This window comes from Vicugna pacos, chromosome 35, assembly GCF_048564905.1.
Source record: "Vicugna pacos chromosome 35, VicPac4, whole genome shotgun sequence".
NCBI lineage: Eukaryota > Metazoa > Chordata > Mammalia > Artiodactyla > Camelidae > Vicugna > Vicugna pacos.
This window is the reverse complement of record NC_133021.1, coordinates 29556831-29577901: the sequence shown is the minus strand read 5'-3', so window position 1 is coordinate 29577901 and position 21071 is coordinate 29556831. Positions and strand designations below refer to the sequence as shown.

Genomic DNA, 21071 nt, shown 5'->3' with positions numbered 1-21071 from the left:
CTTGGTCTTGGCTGGCGAAAGACTGAATCAATAAATAGCAACCATCACATGCTACTAATAGCCCGGCGTGTGCGTGACCCATGTGACACAGCTCATTATTTTGATGAGAAAACAAAGGGTTTTCATAAAGTTCTTCTACAGATTTTAATAGGCTAGGCTTTCTATTTTTCAACGTGAAGAACTAAGATTATCTGTCTAATAGGAACAAATTCAAAATGGTATTTGAAGAAGAAATGAACTTTTCTTTCTCAACTGTGGCGAACATCACTGTGTTCAGCCTCTCCCTCCCTATAGGCCTATGTCTCCAAACCTCTATTAACACTCTATATCTAAACCCATCTGTCTAATTACATATATATAGTAATGTCTGTACATTTATGTTAAAAATATGGGGGGTTTTTTTTGGCTTAATGTAGTTACTGTCATTTGTCAAAAGGTCTGAAATAAGATCTAATGGTATGCACTTAGGTAAGTTTTATGCCTTGGTTTTCTCATCTCTAAAATGGGGGCGATCATGGTACCTGCATCACAGGATTGCTGCAAGGATGAAAGGAGATAACAGATGTAAAATGTTTACGACAGGGCTTGGGGTATGATTATTCTTCAAATGGCAGCTGATACTGCACTTACAAAGGATTTATTATTAATACTATTAACCATATCACATTTAATTTAGCATTTTTAAATGAATAAATAAAACTGATGGTTTTTACATACATTTAACACAACTCAGCCACTCCTCTTTTTGTCATAGGAAAACATGTGCACACACACATACACACACACGACTCAGTCAACTAAGTCCCTCACTTTATTTCTTTTGCCTATAGTTTAAAAAGCATGAGGTGCGGAGAAGAAAGAGATAGAAATCTAATTGGTCTAAGCAGGGATGGGTCATGATGCCCCATCCCTACTGCCCAGGTTGGGTTATGGTCCTATAACCACTTTCCACCCTGCAATTGCTCTGATCCTTACTCTTCCCCACTCGTCCCAGAAGACTAGCTGGGAAAGTCTGTAAATGCAGAATGCGTACAGCTCAAATGTTGAGACCGTGCTTGGATACTGGATTTTGACTTAATACGATGTAATTTCAACTACAGGCTCATTGTACATTTCTTTTTAACTAGAACTCTAGAGGGTATGGGTCACACCTATATATTTTTCTCTAGGTATCTACGCACCAAAACAATGCTTTAAAAAGTGCTTTCTGGATTGTGATTTTGTTCCCCAACGAAAACAACAGAAGAATAGAATTACATATGCCATTTTAAGGCCCTTTTTTGCTCCATCTCAGTAAAGTACCTGATTTTTAAGAGCCCACATGCATCGAGGCTCTTATCAAAATAAGTAATTTCTAAAAATTTCATTTTGGATGTATCTGCTTCTGTCATTGCCTTACAAGTGAAAATTCTGAAAATGTAAAGAAATTTTCATTTTAAGTACATCCCCTTTGCAAGGCATCAATCTTAGGTAAGCTCTGAGGCCCAGCCAGCTGCTTTCCAACCAAGATGAAAAATAAAAATCTGAAATAAATAAATATCTAATTTTCTTAACTTCAAATCACTAAGTTTCCGAACTCATTCAAAAACATCCTCTGTCTCTCTCTTCCCCTCTCTCTCCCACAGGAAAGGAACCCGCCTTGGAGAAAAGCGGTCAGATAGGAAATCAGGTCTACATACAAGAAGTATGGATGGTAGTTAATTGCTTGAAAAGACACCTTTTCACCCGAGGTTCTTCAAAGGGAAGTTTGAACTTTTTCTCCCTGAACACATATCATTAATCTATGGAATTTAATCCAGTGGGGTCTTGAGGGTGTTTTATTTTGAGTAAAAATAATGTTATGCCTAAACTAGTAAAGCAGCTTTGCTACTGACTTACAAACACATGACTGCATCCACGTTCCTAGTATTTATTTGAAGCATCGTTTCTGTAACTCCTCGCCTTTAGGCAGGGAGATTCCTTCACTTGCAACCAAATGTGCCTCTGAGGTAGGTCAGTGGCAGAGAGAGCTGTCTCTACATTTGTACAAAAGGAAATGAGGGTCAGATGTCAGCAGAGTTCACATCACTGCACGCCTCTTAGATGCCAAATGCTTTTCCAGGCTTTGGAGACGCAAAGGTGGGTGAAGTCTGGTCCTCGCTCTCAGACAGTCTGTTGCATCCCAGCTGGGGAGGAAAGAAACAAAGACTCTGGAAGAAGAAGTGACTGTCCAATGCGATTCTCGCTCGGCAGACATTCACACAGAGGGCTGGGACCGCCGAGGCTCCTGGGAAGGGGAGGAGCAAGAGCCCCACCGTCTAAGAGGGCAGCTGCAGCAGCGCTGCGGGAGGCTCCCGAGCCGGGAAGGGAAGTGACAGTGGGAATGGTTCAAATCCAACAATGTTAGAAAGACTGAAGACCTCGATTACGGCAGAAGCAGTAAGGAGGATGAGAAGGACCTTAACTCAGGAGGCGCTTCTAAGGAGAAAGTAAAATAATTTAATAACAATTAAATACGTGAGGATGAGGGTCAGGAGCTAAGCCACTGATGACAGGCATTTTCAAGCCTCAGTTCTAGGTCCTCTTCTCTTTCCAAGCCAATGTCACATGTATACATTCAACCATTACACATGCATCCTGTCACCTCTTCACAAATGAATTATATGTCCATCTCTCCAGCCATCTCCTTGGAATTTCAGATCCATAGGGTCTGCTTAAGATGTCCTCTTGTACCTTAAAGGCATGTTGGACTCAATATGTCCAAAATCAACCCCGAATCTGGTTCTCTTGAAAGATTCAACCTCAGTAATTGACACCCCCACCATGCCACAAATCTACAAGGTACCCTTGATATCTTCTCTTCCCCCAGCCCCACGTCTAAGATCACTCCAGATCCTTAGATTTTCCCTCCTCCATCTCACTGGACTCTGCCCACCTGTCTCTATTCCCATTGCTACTGTCCCAGCCTGAACTACCGTCACCTCTGGCCGCGACATCTGCAGGAGCCTCTGAAGTGCTCTCCCCATCCAAGCCTGTTCTCCTGACTACTGTCTGAATGAGCTCCGGGAAATGTGCCTCTCTTCTCGGCACTGTTTCTGTTGAAAAATCTGAGTGGTTCCCATTGCTCTGAGGATGAAAGAACAAAACCCTCAGTGCGGCCCTAGAGCTGTGTCTTAGCACCTTTTCCTGCTAGTTTACATCCTCCGTCATGCTCTGACCTCAGCTTAGTTAACTACGCCACAGGAAAGCCTTTCCTGACCTCCCTAATTAGGTCAGAGACCGTGTGTAGTCCTCACCGCTCTACAGACCTCTGTGTCCACACAGGCGCCATTCTGTGTTTATCTTCATGTTATCTCATAATGTTTTCTTCTCTGACTGGACAGTAAACTCCACGAGGCAGGGGCCAGGTCTGCTTCTGCTCGCCATTAAAGTCTCTTCCTCCAGCATAAAGCCTGGTACATGTTAGGTAATAAATATTTGAATAACAACAGACTAAATGTTTAAAAAATAAGTCCATGGTCCCTAATATGAAAGAACAGGGAGATGGATAACGTCATTGATTAAAGCTGAGACTAGAGTTGGACAAATGAATTCAGTATGGGACAATGTATAGCCTTTTTTTTTAAGATCTCCATAGCATACCCAGGTGAGTTGTGGAATATACAGAGCATTTTCAAGAGAGAAGGTGACACAGGGAATCAGCGTACATGCGTACTTGGAAGCCTGAAGCACTAAGGGGCTGGATACAGAGAAGTGAAAGTTCAAATACCTCTAGGAATGACCCAGAAAAGTCCCCGTGTGAACAGGGCAAGTGGGAGAGAAGGGACGCTGGGTGTGGACTGGAGGATGCAGGCTCTGCTGTAAGGCGTGCCAAAATCGGACCAAAACAAAAGTCCTGTTGGCAAAACAAAACACTTCTGCAAATTCCATTCAGCCCTCTGGGAGGCTGTTTGATGTCTTGGAGAGTGGAGGAAAAGAAGGTCACAGCTGAAGCCCAAGGCAGGCAGAGGAGAAACCAGCCAGGGAGATGAAGAAATAATGATTATAGAGGACAGAAGCAGTACAGTCTGGTCTTGGAACCCGAGAGGAAACTTCTCAAAGAGGAGAGCTTGAGTCAACAGTCTTAGAGCTAAGAGTTCAGGTACAGTGAGGACTGCCACCAGGCCACTGGATTTGGCATCGGTAACCTTAGCAAAAGCAGTCTCATGGGAAACTCACGCAAAAATTCACGGTTTCCAGCTCTTGTGCCAGGTTGACTTCGGCACTTTTTCTACAAACAGGCTTCCCTCAAAGCATTGCTTCTGACCTCAGTCGACTCAGGTTCCCTTTTGCTAAACATGAAGATCTCACATTCTCCTTTTAATGTTATTTTAAAAATCTAAATAAAATTTAAAATAGAACCCAAAGCAAGTCAGAGCAGGGATAATTTTGAATATGCTTCATATGATCATAATCTGAATACCCAACAGCCCAGAGAAGTATACGGAAGGAGGTCTTACCCACTGGTGTTTTATAGATGAGCAAACAGGAGTTCAGGGAGGTAAAGGGCTTAGCAGGGGTCATGCAACCATTTCAGTGCCCCAGTCACAGTTAGCCTGAATCTGGTCTCCTCCTCTACGGCTATGCTGATGCTTCCAGGTTAGCCTACTTAGCCATAGGCTATGATCAGTATCAGCCAAGCACAGCTCTACTACAGAGAACAAGCAAGTAGCAAGCCAAGCTCAGCCTGGTTCAGAAGTCCAGCTATCCTAACGGAACAGGCCATGATGCTTGTTGGAGCTGTGAAGGCTGAGACCTTCTTCAAAGCCCAGGAAATAGGCTCCCTCCGTAAGTAGCTCCCATGAGCATGTCTTCAATGGGGGCTGAACCCTATCTTTAGTGGGAAACCTTTGGGATGTACTTCTTTCTGGTTGGGAGGCTGGGTCTGCTTGAGTCCTCTGCTCTGGGCACCTGGTACCTAGAATTGGTCGGCTCACACCAACAACATAGCCATCCTATTCTAAGAAGAACAGAGGCGAGGGTCACTGAATGTTTTCCTACAGATCTCAAGAGTGCTTATTCACGCAGAACTCATGGCATTGGATTGCTTCTGAGAATTTTGCTGGATGGTGTTTGAGAGGAAGGAATTTTCCTCTGCCCTTCTAGGTCCTTCTGCTGGGTCTAAAAATTAAATTGACATGAAAAAAATGAAACAAAAGTTTAATAATGTGTATGCGTGAGAGAGATCCCAGAAAACTGAGTATAGTTCATTCACCAAAATGGCACAAGCCTTCACCTGAAATACCACCTTCAGCTAAAGACAGAGGAGGATGTTGGGGGTGGTGGTTTAAGCTTGCAAAGGGGAGGAAGGCAATTCACCTGGAGATGGAAAAGCAGGTGTTTGGTAAGCAAATGTTTGCTGGGCGCTGTAGAGACAAGGGGACAAGGAGTAGCCTCTGATCTCTAGACCCTGTCGAGTTCCCCCACCCCGCTGCATCCGTATTCTCTGCAGATGTCTCTGTTGGTAGCTCTATTCCAGGAACAGGCCCTCCGTGTGAATTCTCTAGGCAGTTAGAGGGAAGGCCCATGTTTCTTCCTGAGTCTCTTGGGCCTTGATTGTTTTCAGATCAGTCTGGGTGCCAAAGATACAATCGGGGGAGGGGGGTAGCAAATTTGCTCCCATACCATAGCCTCAAAATATGGTTTCAGAACAGATGCTGTCTCCACAATGCTATTTGCCCCACAGTGAATCCCAGGAAGATCAGAAGTGTTTGGTTTTATGTGTTAGTGACGTTAACAGGCACAGAAGCTCGTTCGTGGAGTGAGTGAGAACCAGGTGCCAGAGGTTTCATCAAGATTTCCTTTCAGTTTAACAGCAAACCTTCAAGGCAGACCACCTCAGAGAGGCAGTGCTTAGTGAGGTCTCCCAGCTGTCGAGTGACAGACTGGATTTGAACTGGGGTCTGTCTCGCTCTGAAGCCCTCTCTCCCCCTACATGTTAGGCCTCAGGTACAAATTAGAACAAAAAATGTTGAGAAAGGAAGTAAGTTCATTAACCTCATTATCTTACTCCTTAAGATGTTAATGTCCAAAATTTAGGACAAAATAAGCCTGATACAGACGGATGTGTCCACTCCCTCCCTTCTAACTCTGCCTCATACCCCAAGCATCACTTCACTTCCTGCCATCTCTCCCCCGCTACCACCTGCCATGTTTATTGTGTACCATCCAGAAACTCCCAGAACCTGTTTCCAAGTTGCCTGTCAGATTGACTGACACCACATAACTCTGATCTATAGCCTTTCAACTTCCTTTTCCAACTCCCAACTTTCTTTCTTACGGAAGGGTCAGAAGAGTGCATATGAACATATCTTATCTTTCCTGTACTAGAGGTTTTCATGTCGAAAACTCTAGCACAGCCTTTGGTTACATGCTGTCTTTTAAAAAGAATATCTGCTTAATTTTAATCCATTACCTGAATCTGGACTATACTAAACCCAGCTGTTACACGGAGTCACCTGTGGAGAGTTTAATGGAAAAGTTAGGCAGCAAATTAATACTATATGATTAGCTTGAGTAATACTAAGTTTGTTTATCCCAGGCCCTTCAGAAGAATGGGCTGTATCTTTAAGATATGACTTGTTTTCCATATCTGCTTGCTGCTACTTAACTGGGCATTTAATTTTCCACTTATTCATTGTCCCCCTTATAGACAGCTCTCCGGCTATTCAGGATGTGCACAATGCAGAGAAAAAATAATTATAGGAAAGGGACACAGAGAATGTCATAATTAAACTGTGCATTTGCAAAATACACTCAATATACCCGAAAACATCTTGATTGCTATAATCAGGTAGATTAGCTTTTCAGCAAATACTTTTTTAAACAGAGGTTTATCTAGAGTCAGAAGCAGAGAGGCAGCTCTCAGAATCACCTTGCAACACAAAATTAACTAAATTTGCCTCCGATTATTATTTTTTTTAAATCAGATGTGAAGAGAAATCAAAACATAAACTAATGGATTTGTGAACCATGAGGGCATCTTCTGCGACCTTCTAGACGAGACTTATTTTTTTCCTCCACTGAACTCTCATTAACAAAAGCTACTGTGCATACCAACGCCAACTGTAGAAACTTATCGCCTCAAGATGTGGTTCAAACTTTATTTTACAGTTTGGAGATTAAAGTTCAGGGGAAATACAGCTGCAGGGGTCAATGAAAGTAAAAGAGCTATGTGAGAGAAGGGTGTTATCCCAAGTTAAAAAACATTCACAGTTTTTATAAAAAAAAAACAAAGCACTGTCTGCCAAAAAATAAGAAATGATGATCAAAGGGGATTTAAGCCAATTATTGGGGCAAAATACCCAAGCTATGAAGCAGAGAGTCAAGGACTCCAAATCCTCTTACTCTCTCTTTCCCTATTTTATGATATTTGGAGTTTATATGCAAAACATTTCTCTCTCATCCCCATCTAACTAATGGGCTCGTGGAGAGGACCCGTGATTCTGCTAATTGACTGAATGGTGAGCTGCAGGGAAAAAGCACAAGACAAGGAAACCAATTTTATGGAAACAAACAAACAAAAAATTAACTAGAGATTTAAAGCTTAATCTAGCTTTATCCTCTAGAGAGCTTTGCCTGATGGCAGACAGGACTTAAAAGCAGGATTCAAAAGCATAACATACTAGTCGTGTTATGAGAACTCTGCCTGAGATATGTTCACTAAATGGAAAACCAGGTCTGCCGCCTGCCTTTTGTACTGAGAGAAGAGCAGAGGCAAATACTCGTTTGGGAAGCAGGGAAACAGGCTTTCCTCTCCAGCTCAGTTACTGGTTTTTTAAATTTTAAATAAGAATTCAAATTCTCAGGGGCTATTTTCCGCAAACACACTTGCCATTCTTTCAAAGATGAGCATAATGACCCTTCCCTTCCTTTCCTACAGAAATATTAATTGATGCCTTACACAGCCCTGGTCCTTCCTGCCACTTTCTGTTGGTCATCACCTATGCCAGGTGCCCAGAAGTCACATCTGCCTCCTGCTCCAGGAGGGAACAGTTTTGGGAAGGAGAAGGACAAAGCCATCGAGCTGGGAGGGAGCCTGAATTAGATCCTGGGCAGGGCAGGCACTCAAGAGGGTTTCCCGCCAACTGGCGAGAAGTTAGAAACGAAATTAAAGTCTTCAAGAAAGAAATTCTGCCTCAAACCACATACCTCTCCAGTGGTCTTCTCTAAGCCCTATTCATGTATAATTCCAGCTCTTTGACAAGAGAAACTGACACTTTTGATCTAGTAATTTAAGGGCAATTTACCATGAAGTGGTAATTTATTAAGTAAGATTCAAGAGTGGAGAGAGCTCTCAGAACCAGGAAGGGCCTCAGCTCACTCTCAAGAGCTCCTGACTTAGGTCTTCTAGACTCAACCTCCAGGGCACAAAAATCCTCTATCTCCACCCCCATCACCCCCACTCCATGCTGTATCACTGGAAGTAGGTCTTAAAACACAAATTCTGGGATGTCACAACACGTTTATCTAAATTCAGAGTGAGTGATAATGGACTGATCTCTGGAGAGCCTTTCAAAGCTGGAGGAAGCTAGGAAAACTGTGTACCTTCATTTGGTCCGGGGCCAGTTCTTCATCCTAAATCTCTTCCAAAATGCTACTTGTGTTCTGCAGTGATTGTGATGAATGGCCCATCAATCACACTGTAGGTAAAGAGATGGGCACCATCATAAGCGGGAAACGTGGGCTTCTATGAGATGCTAAATCTCCCTGCTTGCTATGATCATGCATAAATCTAGCATTCAATCCCTGAATGAGCTTTCTTTTTGCTTAATAATAAAATACATGGTGATGGAGACAGCAAGAGTGGATACAGACGAAAGGCACTGGGAGCCATGTTAGATTTCTCTGGAAGTCACTTTCCGGCTCTCTTGGGCAACAGCCAGTCAATTATCCCAGCTGCCTTCCTTCCACAGATTATGTATAATTCTTGTAAGGCAGGTTTTTCAAGGATCCTCTTTTCTTTTCTTCCCTCCCTTGGTCTCATTTCATTATCTGGCCCCCTTCTCCAAAGGGATGAGTCCCTGTTACGGAGTGATGAGGTTCCAGGTCATCGTAAAGGACAGGTGAACAGAAGTGCTGGGTCTTCCTTAAAAGGTGGAGTAAGCTCTGATTCCTGCCTCAGTGTAGCCAAAGTCAAAGGCGATCGTGGGTTTGAGACGATCCAACCATCCCTCCCTCACTCCCTGTACCCTCTCTCTTCTTCCTAGGGACAAAAGCCAAGTACAGCCTAAGCCAGCTCAGCACATAGCACCTGGGAAACATGTTTTCTCTGGCTGCTTTCTCTGGCTCCATTTCTCTATTGCTGTCCAGGCTGCCTTGGCTCTGAAAGGTCCAAAACTCAGTAGAGCATCTATGGTCCATCACCTAACTATGGCTCGTGGGCCAAACCCAGCCCAATGCCGGTTTTTGTAAATAGTTTTATTGGAATACTGCTATGCCTATTCATTTAATATATTGTCTCTGGCTGCGTTTGTGCTACAATGACAGAGCTGTTACAGAGACCATATGGTTTGTCAGCAAAGCCAAAAATATTTACAACCTGGCCCTTTGCAAAAAAGTTTGCCAACCCTTGGTATAAACCACTGTAAAATGGAGCTCAAATATTCAGTGTTATAGATTACCTGCAGCGGGAATGTTCCTAAGTAAAGTTGCAGCTTCAGTGTGAAACAATGAAGAAGTTGCTTGGAACCATCTAGATTACATGAGGGAAAAAAAATGGGTGTTCATAGTCCAACCCAACTCATTAAATATATATATATATATACACACACACACACACATATGGGTTTTGAGTCAATGCTACATTTAATTATAAACTTCTAATTTTGCTTCAACTTGTCATTGTTTCTCTCAGGCCATGAGGGTCTGGGTTTGGCAGAAATGGCAGTAGGGGAGACTGACTATTATAGAATGTTCCAGCCCCTCTCCCTGGCCCCACCTCCTGCCCCCAGGATTTCCAGATGAATGGGTTTTAGAATCCTTGGTTGAGAAACTGAAGGGCCCCAACTTGGTCCCTCTGTCCTCTGTCCCTCTGGGAACTTGTATATGAGGAATGGCTGTAATCTACATTAGGACTCAAATATTCTTCGGTTCCCTGAGCATAATGCCATTTTATAGCACCCAATCTTACTCTCCATCTGCATGTAAAAGAACTACATTTGTTATTTCATTCAAATGTGCATGTTTTATAAATACCCACCATAGTGGACCTCAATGTTATGGAAGTTTACCTAATCTCAAAATGGGTAAAGGATCAGAATAAACATTTTCCCAAAGAAGATGTATATACATAGCCAACAGGTGCAGAAAAAGGTGCTCAACATCGCTACTCAGCAGAGAAATGCAAATCACAACCACAGTGAGGCGTCACCTCACACCCAGCAGAACTGCCATTATCAAAAAGACAAGAAATGAGTGTTAGCAGGGATATGGAGTAAAGGGAACCCTTGTGCATATTGGTGGGAATGTAAATTGGTGAAGCCACTATGAAAAACAGTATGGAGTTTTCTCAAAAAATGTAAAATAAAACCCTCATAGGATCAAGCAATTTCACTTCCTGGTATTTATCCAAAGAAACAACGACACTAACTCGAAAAGAAATCTGCATCCCCAGGTTCACGCAGCATTATTTATAGCAGCCAAGATATGGTAACAACCTAAACATCCATCAGCAGATGAGTGGATAAGGAAAATGTGGAATATACACACAATGAAATATTTTCAGCCGTCAAGAAGAACGAAATCTTGTCATTTGCAACAACACGGATAGCTTATTATGCTAAGCGAAATAGGAGGAAGTCAGAGGATGGCCACTACTGTATGATCTCACTTATATGTATAATCTAGAAAAAACAACCCCTCCTTGAAAACCCAAACTGAGACTATAGGCTCATAGATACAGAGAACAGACTGGTGGTTGCCGGAGGTGGGGGGTTGGGAGTTGGATAAAAGAGATGAAGGGGTCAAAAGTTTCAAACTTCCAGTTATAAGATGAGTAAGTCACGAGAATGAAATGTACAGCACGGTGACTACAGCTAATAATACTGTATTGCATATTTGAAAGTTGCAAAGAGAGTAGATCTTAAAAGTTCTGGTTACCAGAAAAAAATTCTTTGCAGGGCGACAGATGTTAACTACACCACTATCGTGGTACTCAATTTTGCAGTCTATGCAAATAGCAAATCATTATGTTGTACACTAGAAACTAATACAATGTTATAGGTCAATTATACCTGGCATTCCCCCACCGCCATTCCAAAGTTATTTAAACCACATCTCTGTAGAGGGATAACAATGTTAAGGAAGTTCTCATGAGGCAAGTGGACTATTTGAATAGAGTTATCAGGCAAAGTTCCTTTCAGGTGCTCAGGTTAGAACAAACTTTTGAAGCACAAGTGTTTTCATGGAGAAGAAGGGAAGACCATTCCAGCGTTTGGGTGGTCAATAACGGTTGTTATGGTAAATAATGATGCTAATGATGGTGGAGAAAAATATGTCCTGTGCAAAGGCTCCGAAGAAGCATTACATTCCATTTGTAAATACCAAACTTAAATGAGAGCCACATTTTTCCAGTTTCTAAAATCTTTCACTCACGCACCAGGAAACATAATAAAATATAGAAAACTGCCATTTTCTAGGGACTTCTAACAATTCTTTCTGGCTTAGATATTTGTGTCTATAAGAATGAAAAACTAGTGCAATGAAAAACAAAAACGGCATTCCAAAGCCATGGTGAATTCCAACACCTGCAACCCGGATTGACTGCAGTGTGCAGCCCTGCAGGACTGGTCCTATGATTGCTCATGTCAGGACTTGTCAGCAAAACTCATCCCTGCAATAGCTGATTTACATTATAGCCCTAGTTCGAGACAGAACATCTGAGAACAGGTTTGTAGTTTAGTCCATCAACTCTACAGAAGGACAGGGAATAAAAGAGCCTTAAAAGAAAATGAAGATCAATATAAAGAGAATTGCTTTGCTGCGAGAAAAACTCGCCCGTGTAGGGAAAGGATGCACCATAGGGCTCAGAGGTGGGGCTCAGCATCCTGCGGGAGGGTGCTTCTTTGTTCTATCTCACACTGATTGTATAATTTTATAGAGGGTGATCCTTAGATATCATTTGGGTCAATCTTTCATCTTCCAAATGAGGAATGGGCAGAGGTCTGTTCAAATCCTGGCTGGGCAAAACGCAGAGTCCTATCATAATAAGGATGCAAGTGGAGGCAAAGACGAGAGGGGCACAGACCTTTATCTTCTGGGAGTTTAGAGTCTAGGAATGGAACTAAGATACACAGAAATATTCCAAAGCAGAAAGTCTGCACTTACATTTGAGTGTCTAAGTTTTAGATGCTGTGCTATGAGCATTTAGGGGAAGCAAACCTTCCTTCCTGTTGGGGGATGGGTGGGACGGGAAGGCAGAGGTTTAATGAGCCATTCTTGGGTAAAAAGAGGAGGTAGCAAAGCTGGATCGGGGCTGGGCACTGCTGGAGACACTTATAAACAAGACAGACCGTGCACATTGTCGGGAATAACACGGTATTTGGGGAGTGGAGATTTTTTAACACAGACTTGAAGAGATGAGTGATTTGTTGATCTCTTGAGGTGATGACTGAAATGGGGAGGGGAGGGAAACACAGGAACCCTGTGTGGGAACAGACATGAAATCTGCACACTGAGTCTTCTCCTCCTTACAGTATCAACTAGAGCCTGTGATTCTGCTATTCCAGGAACTTCGAGTCTGAACACTTTTTTGGAGAGTGCAGGGAAGTCAGTGGTACCCACTGCTTTCTCTTCCCAAATGATGGGCTCAGAGTGGCAGGTGATTCTCCTTTATTTTGGGGCAAGCCCTTCACTGTGGTCTCTGACCTTTGGGAGACGTTCCCTGATGACAGGAGGAATTCCCTCTGGGGTTTCTCCCAGCAGCGATTTCCCAAGGTCCGGATTTGTTGGGTTTGTCCTTCCTACTTTGCGGGTTCAGCCCACCAGGGAAACAGACTCGTTCAGGAGGGGGAACAAGATCCTTGTGAAGTGAATATCTTTTCTGCTGACTATTGGAGTCAGTGGAGTGGCAACACTTCCTAAGGGGGTTTTCATGTTTTGGTTTTTTGGGTGCTGGAAAGAGATGTAAATACAATGGCTGTCGTGTTCCCACCTGTACATAACAGGATTTCTCTACATCTTCCTGTGATCTTACAATACCCTTTGTCATTATTAGTTGTGTCATGGGCTACATTGGTCACGCTTTGTGAAAAAGAGTAGATTATCCTCCAATATCATAAATTATTTTAAAGGCTCCGGTCTTGTATTCAACTTTTATAAACAAATAATTCATTCTACCTAGAGAGTTATTCCTGGATGTTCTTTGGTTTTATAGCCTACTTCCCCCTGCTCTGCAAAGGTTTTTTTTTTTTTTTTTTTTTAAAGCAACCAGGAGTAACTGGGTCATGGTTGCCCAAATTTTCCAGTGGGAAAAAGAATGACGAGGTGTAAATTTTTCCCATTTGAGGCAGAGTTAAGGCAATGCACTTCATCAAATTACCAACACGCCCAGAAAAGGTACCAGGACAGGACAGCACAAGGCATCATTTTTCAAGTCCTCTGGCTCTGAGTTACCAAAACCCAAGTCCACATTGTGACCAAAAGAAGCAACAGCACTGCCACCTACTTCACAGGGTTGTGGCAAAGGTTAAATGAGACATTAAATATAAAACTCTTAGCATAAAGCCTGGCACATAGAAAGCATTAATAATTCTTGTATCATCCTCTAAGAAGACTAAACCCTGATCTTCAGATGACCAGCCTATTCTCAGTGGACACTGAGAGAGTTCCATGTAATTTCTCCCCACTCCAGTCATCTCCAAGATGTCACGGAATGTGAGCCAAAGAGTATCTACATGTGGCATCCATTCATAATGACAGGGAATGCTCTCCTCCGTGAGTTTGGTATTCATCTTGGGAGATTCCTCAGGCATGTGAAGGGGAGATGTCTCCTAAATGAGCTAGAGAAAGGCATGAAAAAGAAAGAAATGGGGCCAAGCAGTGACTTAAAACATGTCTGGATTTGGCCTATTTTTTCCATCAACATGTGCTGTTCTCATCAATGGGAGTTTCTCACACAGTAAGAGAACAGGCAAAAGTGGATTTGTTATAGCCTTAAGGCTCATCCAAACATGTCAGGGATGTGGTGAGCCATAAATTTTCTCCAGATTATAATCATCTTTGTGAGATCAAGTGCTCACAACAGAAAACATCTCTGACCTGTGAAATATCACCAAGGCTCCTTTAAAATTTTTTTCCCAATAATGAGGCAGGTTTATGATATGCACTAGATCGTAGAACATTTGAAAACATCCTTCCAACTCTTTGCCAGAACCACTTCTATTTTCTTGTTGGTCAAATCATTAGCCTAAATCACAGATAAAATGTAGGCATGGCCCTTGGGCTAAATCCCGCCCAATGCCTGTTTTTATAAATAAAGTTTCATTGGTTCAAACTCAAGCTTACTCTTTTACCTGTTACCTGTGGTGATTTCCATGCTACGGTGGCAGAACTGAGTAGCTGCAACAGAGACTGTGTGACCAGCAAAACCTGACATATTTACTATCTGGCCCTTACAGAAGTTTGCCAACCCCTGTTCTAGATCATTCTGTCATGTAGAAAGAATAAATCCTGCTTGAATAATGGTATATATCAGATTCTCAGAGAATTTAAAAATGTTTCCATGTTATCAAATCCAGACACTTTGCTGACTGGAACAGAAAGGAGGATGTGAAGAGAGGATTACTAAAGGGGGAGCTAGAAGTCACCCATCCATTCATTCATTCATTCCACATAATACACCATCACCATCACTGTGGTGAACAGCGGTGGTACAGGGTGGGCAAACTCTGTGAAGTCTCTGGCCTCACCGAGCGTCAAGTCAAGGAGGGAGGTATGGGCCACGTCATCCATTTGTCATTCATTCATTATCCGTTAAGTGCCAGGAAGTCTTTTAGGCACTGAGTATATACCAAGTACGCATTCTAACAGTAGAGAGAAATAACAAATGAGGACCTATGAAAAGACCAGGTGCTATGTCGAGAACATCAGTTGAACCACGCAAAATGGAAATTTTTATAGGTCAAAAAGGGTTGAATATTAACAACTGTATATGGTTCAACCAATCAGTGAAATATGCTGGGGGGATCAAGGAAGGCTTCACTGAGGAGGTGACAGGTGCACTGAGACTGGAATGACAAGTAGCACCCTGCCCTGCACATGGTGAGGGAGATGATTTCCAGGCAGGGAGAGGGAGTGGCCCAGGCGAATATCCTAAGACCACAGTAAGCCTGGCCTGTTTGAGGAAGAGAAAGACCAGAGTGGCTGCAGCCAGGTGAGCTGTGGGGAAAGAGGGAGGAGACAGCGTCAGGGAGGTCGTCTAGGGCGAGGTCAGATGGGGTCTGGTGGGTTAGGATAAGGATATTGGCTTTTATTTGAAGAGTGACAGGGAGGCTTTTAAAAAACAAACTCACATGATCTGATTTGTGGCTTTTGCAGTGTTTTCATCCCTCTTCTGTGGAAAGGAGACCATGATAGTAAGAAATGAAGCAGGGAGGTTGAAGAGGTGGTTGGAATTCTGAGCAAACAAATCCACAGCGAGGAAAAGGGGGGAAAGTGGGGAGGCAGTAGATGTCTGGAGGTAGAATCACCAGGAGCAGGTGAGAGGCTGGATGCAATTAGGAGGGAAAATGAGGGGGAGGAAGGATGCCAGCTTCCCAGTTTGGGTGCCTGGCTGGACAGCTGTGTGGGTCAGAAGCCTGTGAACTAACACCAGAAAAGAACCAGGTCTTGGGGGAAATTAAAGGTACAGTTTCCAACCTGTGGAGCTTCTGTTACCTTAAAGACTTATTTTTCCCCTCAAGTGGTCTCAATGAACATGGCATCTTGTATGATTCAGGTTACCAGGCTTGTTTTAGTCTTTTTTTTTCAATTGTTTTATTTTGGGGGGGGGTTGACTTTGGGGGAGAGGCAATTGGGTTTATTTATCTATCTATCTATCTATCTATCTATCTATCTATCTATCTATCTATCTATCTATCTATCATCTATCTACTTATTTATTTATTTAATGGAGGTACTGGAGATTGAACCCAGGACCGCATGGATGCTAAGCACGTGCTCTGCCACGGAGCACAACCCTCTCCGCCTTGTTTTAATCTTTTAATCACAGGTTGACTACATTGTCATTTCCTTTTCCTTCTTCTAGGTTCTAGGAATAGTTTTTCTGGACTTAGCTGATTTTGATCCTTTGGGGTGAAGCTTTTGTGTGTGTGCTTTCCCGAAGGTCAAGAGGGGAGTCTTACTGTTGAGACTTGTTGGCGTGTCTTTTGGCGGAAGTGAGATTTCTTTCATGCCCCTTGAGGTACACAGGAATTCGAACAGCCCACAGCTCCACTCCCAGCTTGGGGGTTTCCATTTGACCAAATGGACCTAGGAGGGAGTGGTGCCAAATATACAGTTCTTGAGAAAGGTTTATGATCTGAATTGGATCCCACCTGCAGATCACATCGTCAAACACTAAACTGAGAGTGTAAGCAGATTTTAAAACTGTGCATTGTGATCACTTTCCAGGAGCAGCAGGTTTGGCAAAACTCCAGGTCGCATACCTGGAGCAAATATCTGAAAATACTCCAGGTTATGCAGGTGTTACGCCCTTCCGCCCCTGTGCACCAAGCACTCTGCTCGTCTGCTCATTAGACAAGGGCAGAAAGAGCATTAGAATGGGCTCTCTCACCTCTACATTTGTAAAGCATTCTATTGACCTAACGCCTATCATATACAACCCTGTAAGCCATCAGCATACACATCTCCAGTCTCCTGCCAGGTTATCCCATTAATAATGTGCTGTTATAGCTGTGTTTCTCCTACATACATAGGCACACCTCAGAGATATCATGGCTTTGGTTCCGGACCCCTGCAATAAGGTGAAAATTGCAATAAAGCGAGTCACATCTTTTTTTTTTTGGTTTCCTAGTACATATACAAGTTGTGTTTATGCTCTGCCAGAGTCTGTGAAGTGGGCAACAGCATTCTGTCTAAAGAAACAATGCATGTACCTTAATTTAAAAATACTTTATTGCTAAAAATTGCTAATCATCACCTGAGCCTTCTATAATCTTTTTGCAAGGGTAACATCAAAGATCACTGGTCACAGATCAGCATAACAAGTATCGTAATGATGAAAACCCTAAAATATTGTGAGAATTAGAAAAATGCGAGACAGGACACCAAGTGAGCAGATGCTGTTGGAAAAACGGTGACGATACGCTTGCTTAATGCAGGGTTGCCCCAAACCTTCAATTTACAAAAAAAGTTAATATCTGTGAAGCACAGGAAAGTCAAGTGCATTAAAACAAGGTGTGCCTGGAATGGGCAGAGCCTTACTGTTAGTGAGCAAATGGTGCGATCAATCAGAAATAGCCAAAATGATGCCTGCTTGTAAACAATTAAGGCATTTCAAATGCAGTTCATAAACACTACTCCCTTTATAATTTCTTATCGCAGGGAAGGATTACACACAGTTAGAGAGATGATGCAATAATGCTTGCCAAGAAGAGGTGAGGACAGAATGAAGCTGGTGGACCCAGATGGCAAGGTGAAAATGTTTCTCTTTCTCCAGTCTTGCCAGTCCAAATTTTAGAAGCTCTTCTTACTCTTGCCATAAAATAAACTTCACTTATGTTAGGGACACAACAGGGGAAAGGCAAAATTACCATTAATTTCATTATGTTATATTAGGGTAAAGGCAATATTACTACTAATTTCAAAGTGCTTTAGGACTAGAGGTTATTATCTAAGAAGACCTTTGAAGGGCAACACTTTCAAAGCAGGCCATCCAACTCACACACATCCTGAGAGCTAGGCCCCACCTTAACCACTTGTGCAAATCATAGTAATAAGTTAATCACCAAAAACAATTTTTTAAAAAGCACCCTTAAGAAATAGTTCAATTTTAGGAGTAGGTTACTAATCCAGTTAAAGAAAAGGAGAATGGAATGAATTTTAATAGCTAACTCACAAAGACATTGACAGAAGTACTTTACCATCTCTCAATTAAAAATAAAAGTTAAACCTACAAACAGAGCATCACTGACAGACCCATAAAGTATTCGTGCCTTTTCATCTAGAAATCCTGGGAATTATTTAAGGAAGACAAGAAGGTATATGCACAAAGATGTTCACTGTGTTGCTGTTCATACAAATCAGGCCTAGAAACCATCTAAATTTTCAACGAACAGGGTGATTTAGTAAAACAATGTTCACTGACATCATGATGCTTTTTTAGCCTCAAAATTATGGTTATGAAGGGCAGGTAAAAATATGGAACTATGTTTGATATTTAATTGGAAAATGCAGATTATAAAATAACACACAGTAGGTGACTTGTAGACACGTGAAGTTCTACAAAGCAAGATGTAAGAATTAAAAAAAAATTAAGATGGCTATTGGAATATGAAAACGAATATATGTCTGTATACGCATGACTGGGACATTGTGCTGTGCACCAGAAACTGACACATTGTAAGTAGCTGTACTTCAATAAAAATAAAATTTTTTAAAGATGACTATTGGCTGATTTTTCTTTTATTTGCTCTTTTCTGTCATGCGATTAGCTTTTAAAAATAATAAAATGAGACACACGAAGGCAAAACTCAGGAAAGGGAGATAAGTAACAGCCAATTAACACAAGATAAATGTCAGGAAAAAGAGGAGCCTTATTCAGGTCTTGGTTTAGTTTCAATGCAACCACAGTTGAGGGTCGGTATTTGGGACAACACGCCATTGTGCACAAACACTTTTCATAAAAATCCCTCGATCGAACATGTTCATATTTTGAAAATTCCCCAAAGTGCTTCCGGCTGGGAAATCCCATTTAGTGTTAGGTTAAACCCCGGAGGTCATTGTGAAATCTACCAACCGAGTCAGCTTAGACTCCAGTGAAGGAAATGCATGAACTTTTGCCACTTTGAGGTCCTTGGGTTCTCATTTTTCTGGGTCTCTGAATCACAAAGAGGTCAGAGTCCATCTGTTTTAGGAGCATTCAGAGAAAGACCTCGTTTCATAAATTCTAACTCATTCGGTTCTAAGGTCAGCTGAGCTCTTCTACGACTGGCTTCTCCAAATCAGGCCCGGGGGGTGGGGAGAGGAGGTCACAGGAGGAAACGGCTATTTCCAAGAACCCTGTTCCAAGAGGAGCACGCATGGTTTCCTGCAAAAGTTCGCCTTTTATCTGAAGCCGCAGAGCGTGCGCCCCGCCCCCGCCCCCCGGGTGAATCCAGCGCCCCCGGAGCCGCAACCGCAAGCAGGAGAAGCGGGCGCCGATCCGCCGCTGTCGGGAGTCGTTTGGGGAAGACGGCGCTCTCGTGGGGACGCACTGCCTTCCCCGCCGGGAGCGAAGCTGAGGACTTCTCCCGCCTCTCCGAACCCATCTGCTCCAAGTTGTTCCCGAATCTCCGCGGAGTCCCGCCCCGGCCGATCCGGACCCGGGCGTTCCCCGCGCCGCCCCCCGCACCCCCGCCGCTCCCTACTTGGGGTGCGGGGGGGAGCCTCTTGGCCCTGAACGGAAAGCGCCAGGGGAGAGACAGAAAAACAGGCCTACCTTAAAACTTTCCAGTCTTTGAGTGGATCCAAGTCAGAGATTAAGGAGACCATTGTCTACCGGGCGGCTGGAGGCAGATCGACCCGGAGAGGAGGGGGTGCGGGGAGGGAGCGGCCGGCCGGCTTCTCGGCTCCGGCCCCGAGCGACTGGGCGCCCGCGCGGCTCTTCCCACTTCTAGGATTGATAAGCACTTGTCCTGGATTTCTCCACCCCCCGGATCAATCTGGCGCTATATTACTTCCCTGCCCCGGCTCATTTCTCCACACCACCTTGTAAAGCCCCTGCAATCTGCTCCAACTGATCAGATTTGACCTTTTTGTAGCCCACTTTATTCCAAGCACAGCTCTCAGTTAAATCTCTCTTTATTAACACCGTCCTCCTTGGCTTTCTTTTGGAACAAATACAGATCAAGCCTGAAGCCTCCCGACTTTGCCAGCAATCATTTACAGATTACTGCGGGCTGCACCTTCCTCCTCCTCGGGGGCAGCCCCCCTGCCTCCGAGATGAGATTTTGAATTCATATTCCAGTTAGAAGACTGGTTAGGTTTCTCCCCCCACCCCGACCCCCACCCCCCTCCCCACCGTGTGTGTGTGTGTGTGTGTGTGTGTGTGTGTGTGTTGGGTTCTGGGACACTAGCATCTGGCTTAGAGCTTCCCTCCGAAGCTTCCCTCCGAGGCTGTGTTAGGATTAAAAAAATTTTTATTTGGAATCGGGCTGCTAACAAGCTCGAATTTACTGTGTGTTTTCTGGCGGAGAATTTGCTACATTGCTTTTTTTTTTTTCCCCTCCCCTCTTCTTTCTTTCTTTCATTTTAAAATAACACGGTCTTGTGTTTTACAATAACACGAAGAGGGAGAAAAGGGCGTGGGCTTTTCCCCCTCAACTTGTGTATCTTTTGTCTTTCATTTAAAACTGAACATCCTTTCAATCATCATCTGAAACTGTGCAGAGCAGATACTAAAATGTATATATATATATTGAGAGCAGAATTGTTTTCCTGCAGTCTGGTCTGTGCTGATGTAGGTTCTTTGTGGGTGTACAGATTGCTTATTTTCAGAAGCACTGCCTCTTAAGCATGGTTTTCTGCTTTCCCAGGTTCTAGCTGAGACTTGACAACTAAAGCCCCGCCCGCCCCACCCTTGCTCCCAGGATCCTGGCATTAGTCGGCCTTGACATCCCCTAGTGTCGTGACCTCCAGACCATGTCCTTACTCCCGGATCACTTAGATTTCCCTGATATCTGCAAGCCACGTGAGCTTCATTTGTATCAAAGTCCTCTTTTTCTTACACTTATTTCAAAAGCTAAGTTTAAGATCATTACCTTAAATGGAAGATCAGCCTCACTGGTCTAAAAGAACAGTTATTCTACCTGGACATGTGGACCAGCTGACAGTGTGATCTGGGTCTTTTAGTC

At 43.3% G+C, this 21071-nt stretch overlaps 1 protein-coding gene across 4 annotated transcripts in view; it reads right to left on the bottom strand.

Annotated features, from left to right (window-relative positions):
* CELF2 (CUGBP Elav-like family member 2) overlaps nt 1–19864 on the bottom strand; it is a 466579-nt gene extending 446715 nt beyond the window's left edge. For 3 of the 4 annotated variants that reach the window (XM_072955424.1, XM_072955425.1, XM_072955423.1), the window contains exon 1: nt 19658–19864. In XM_072955424.1, the coding sequence (XP_072811525.1) occupies nt 19658–19710 (53 nt within the window). In that variant the 5' untranslated portion in view covers nt 19711–19864. The remainder of the gene's footprint in view (nt 1–19657) is intronic. The other variant, XM_072955427.1, reaches the window with a different exon arrangement.
* Nucleotides 19865–21071: the final 1207 nt, after the last annotated feature.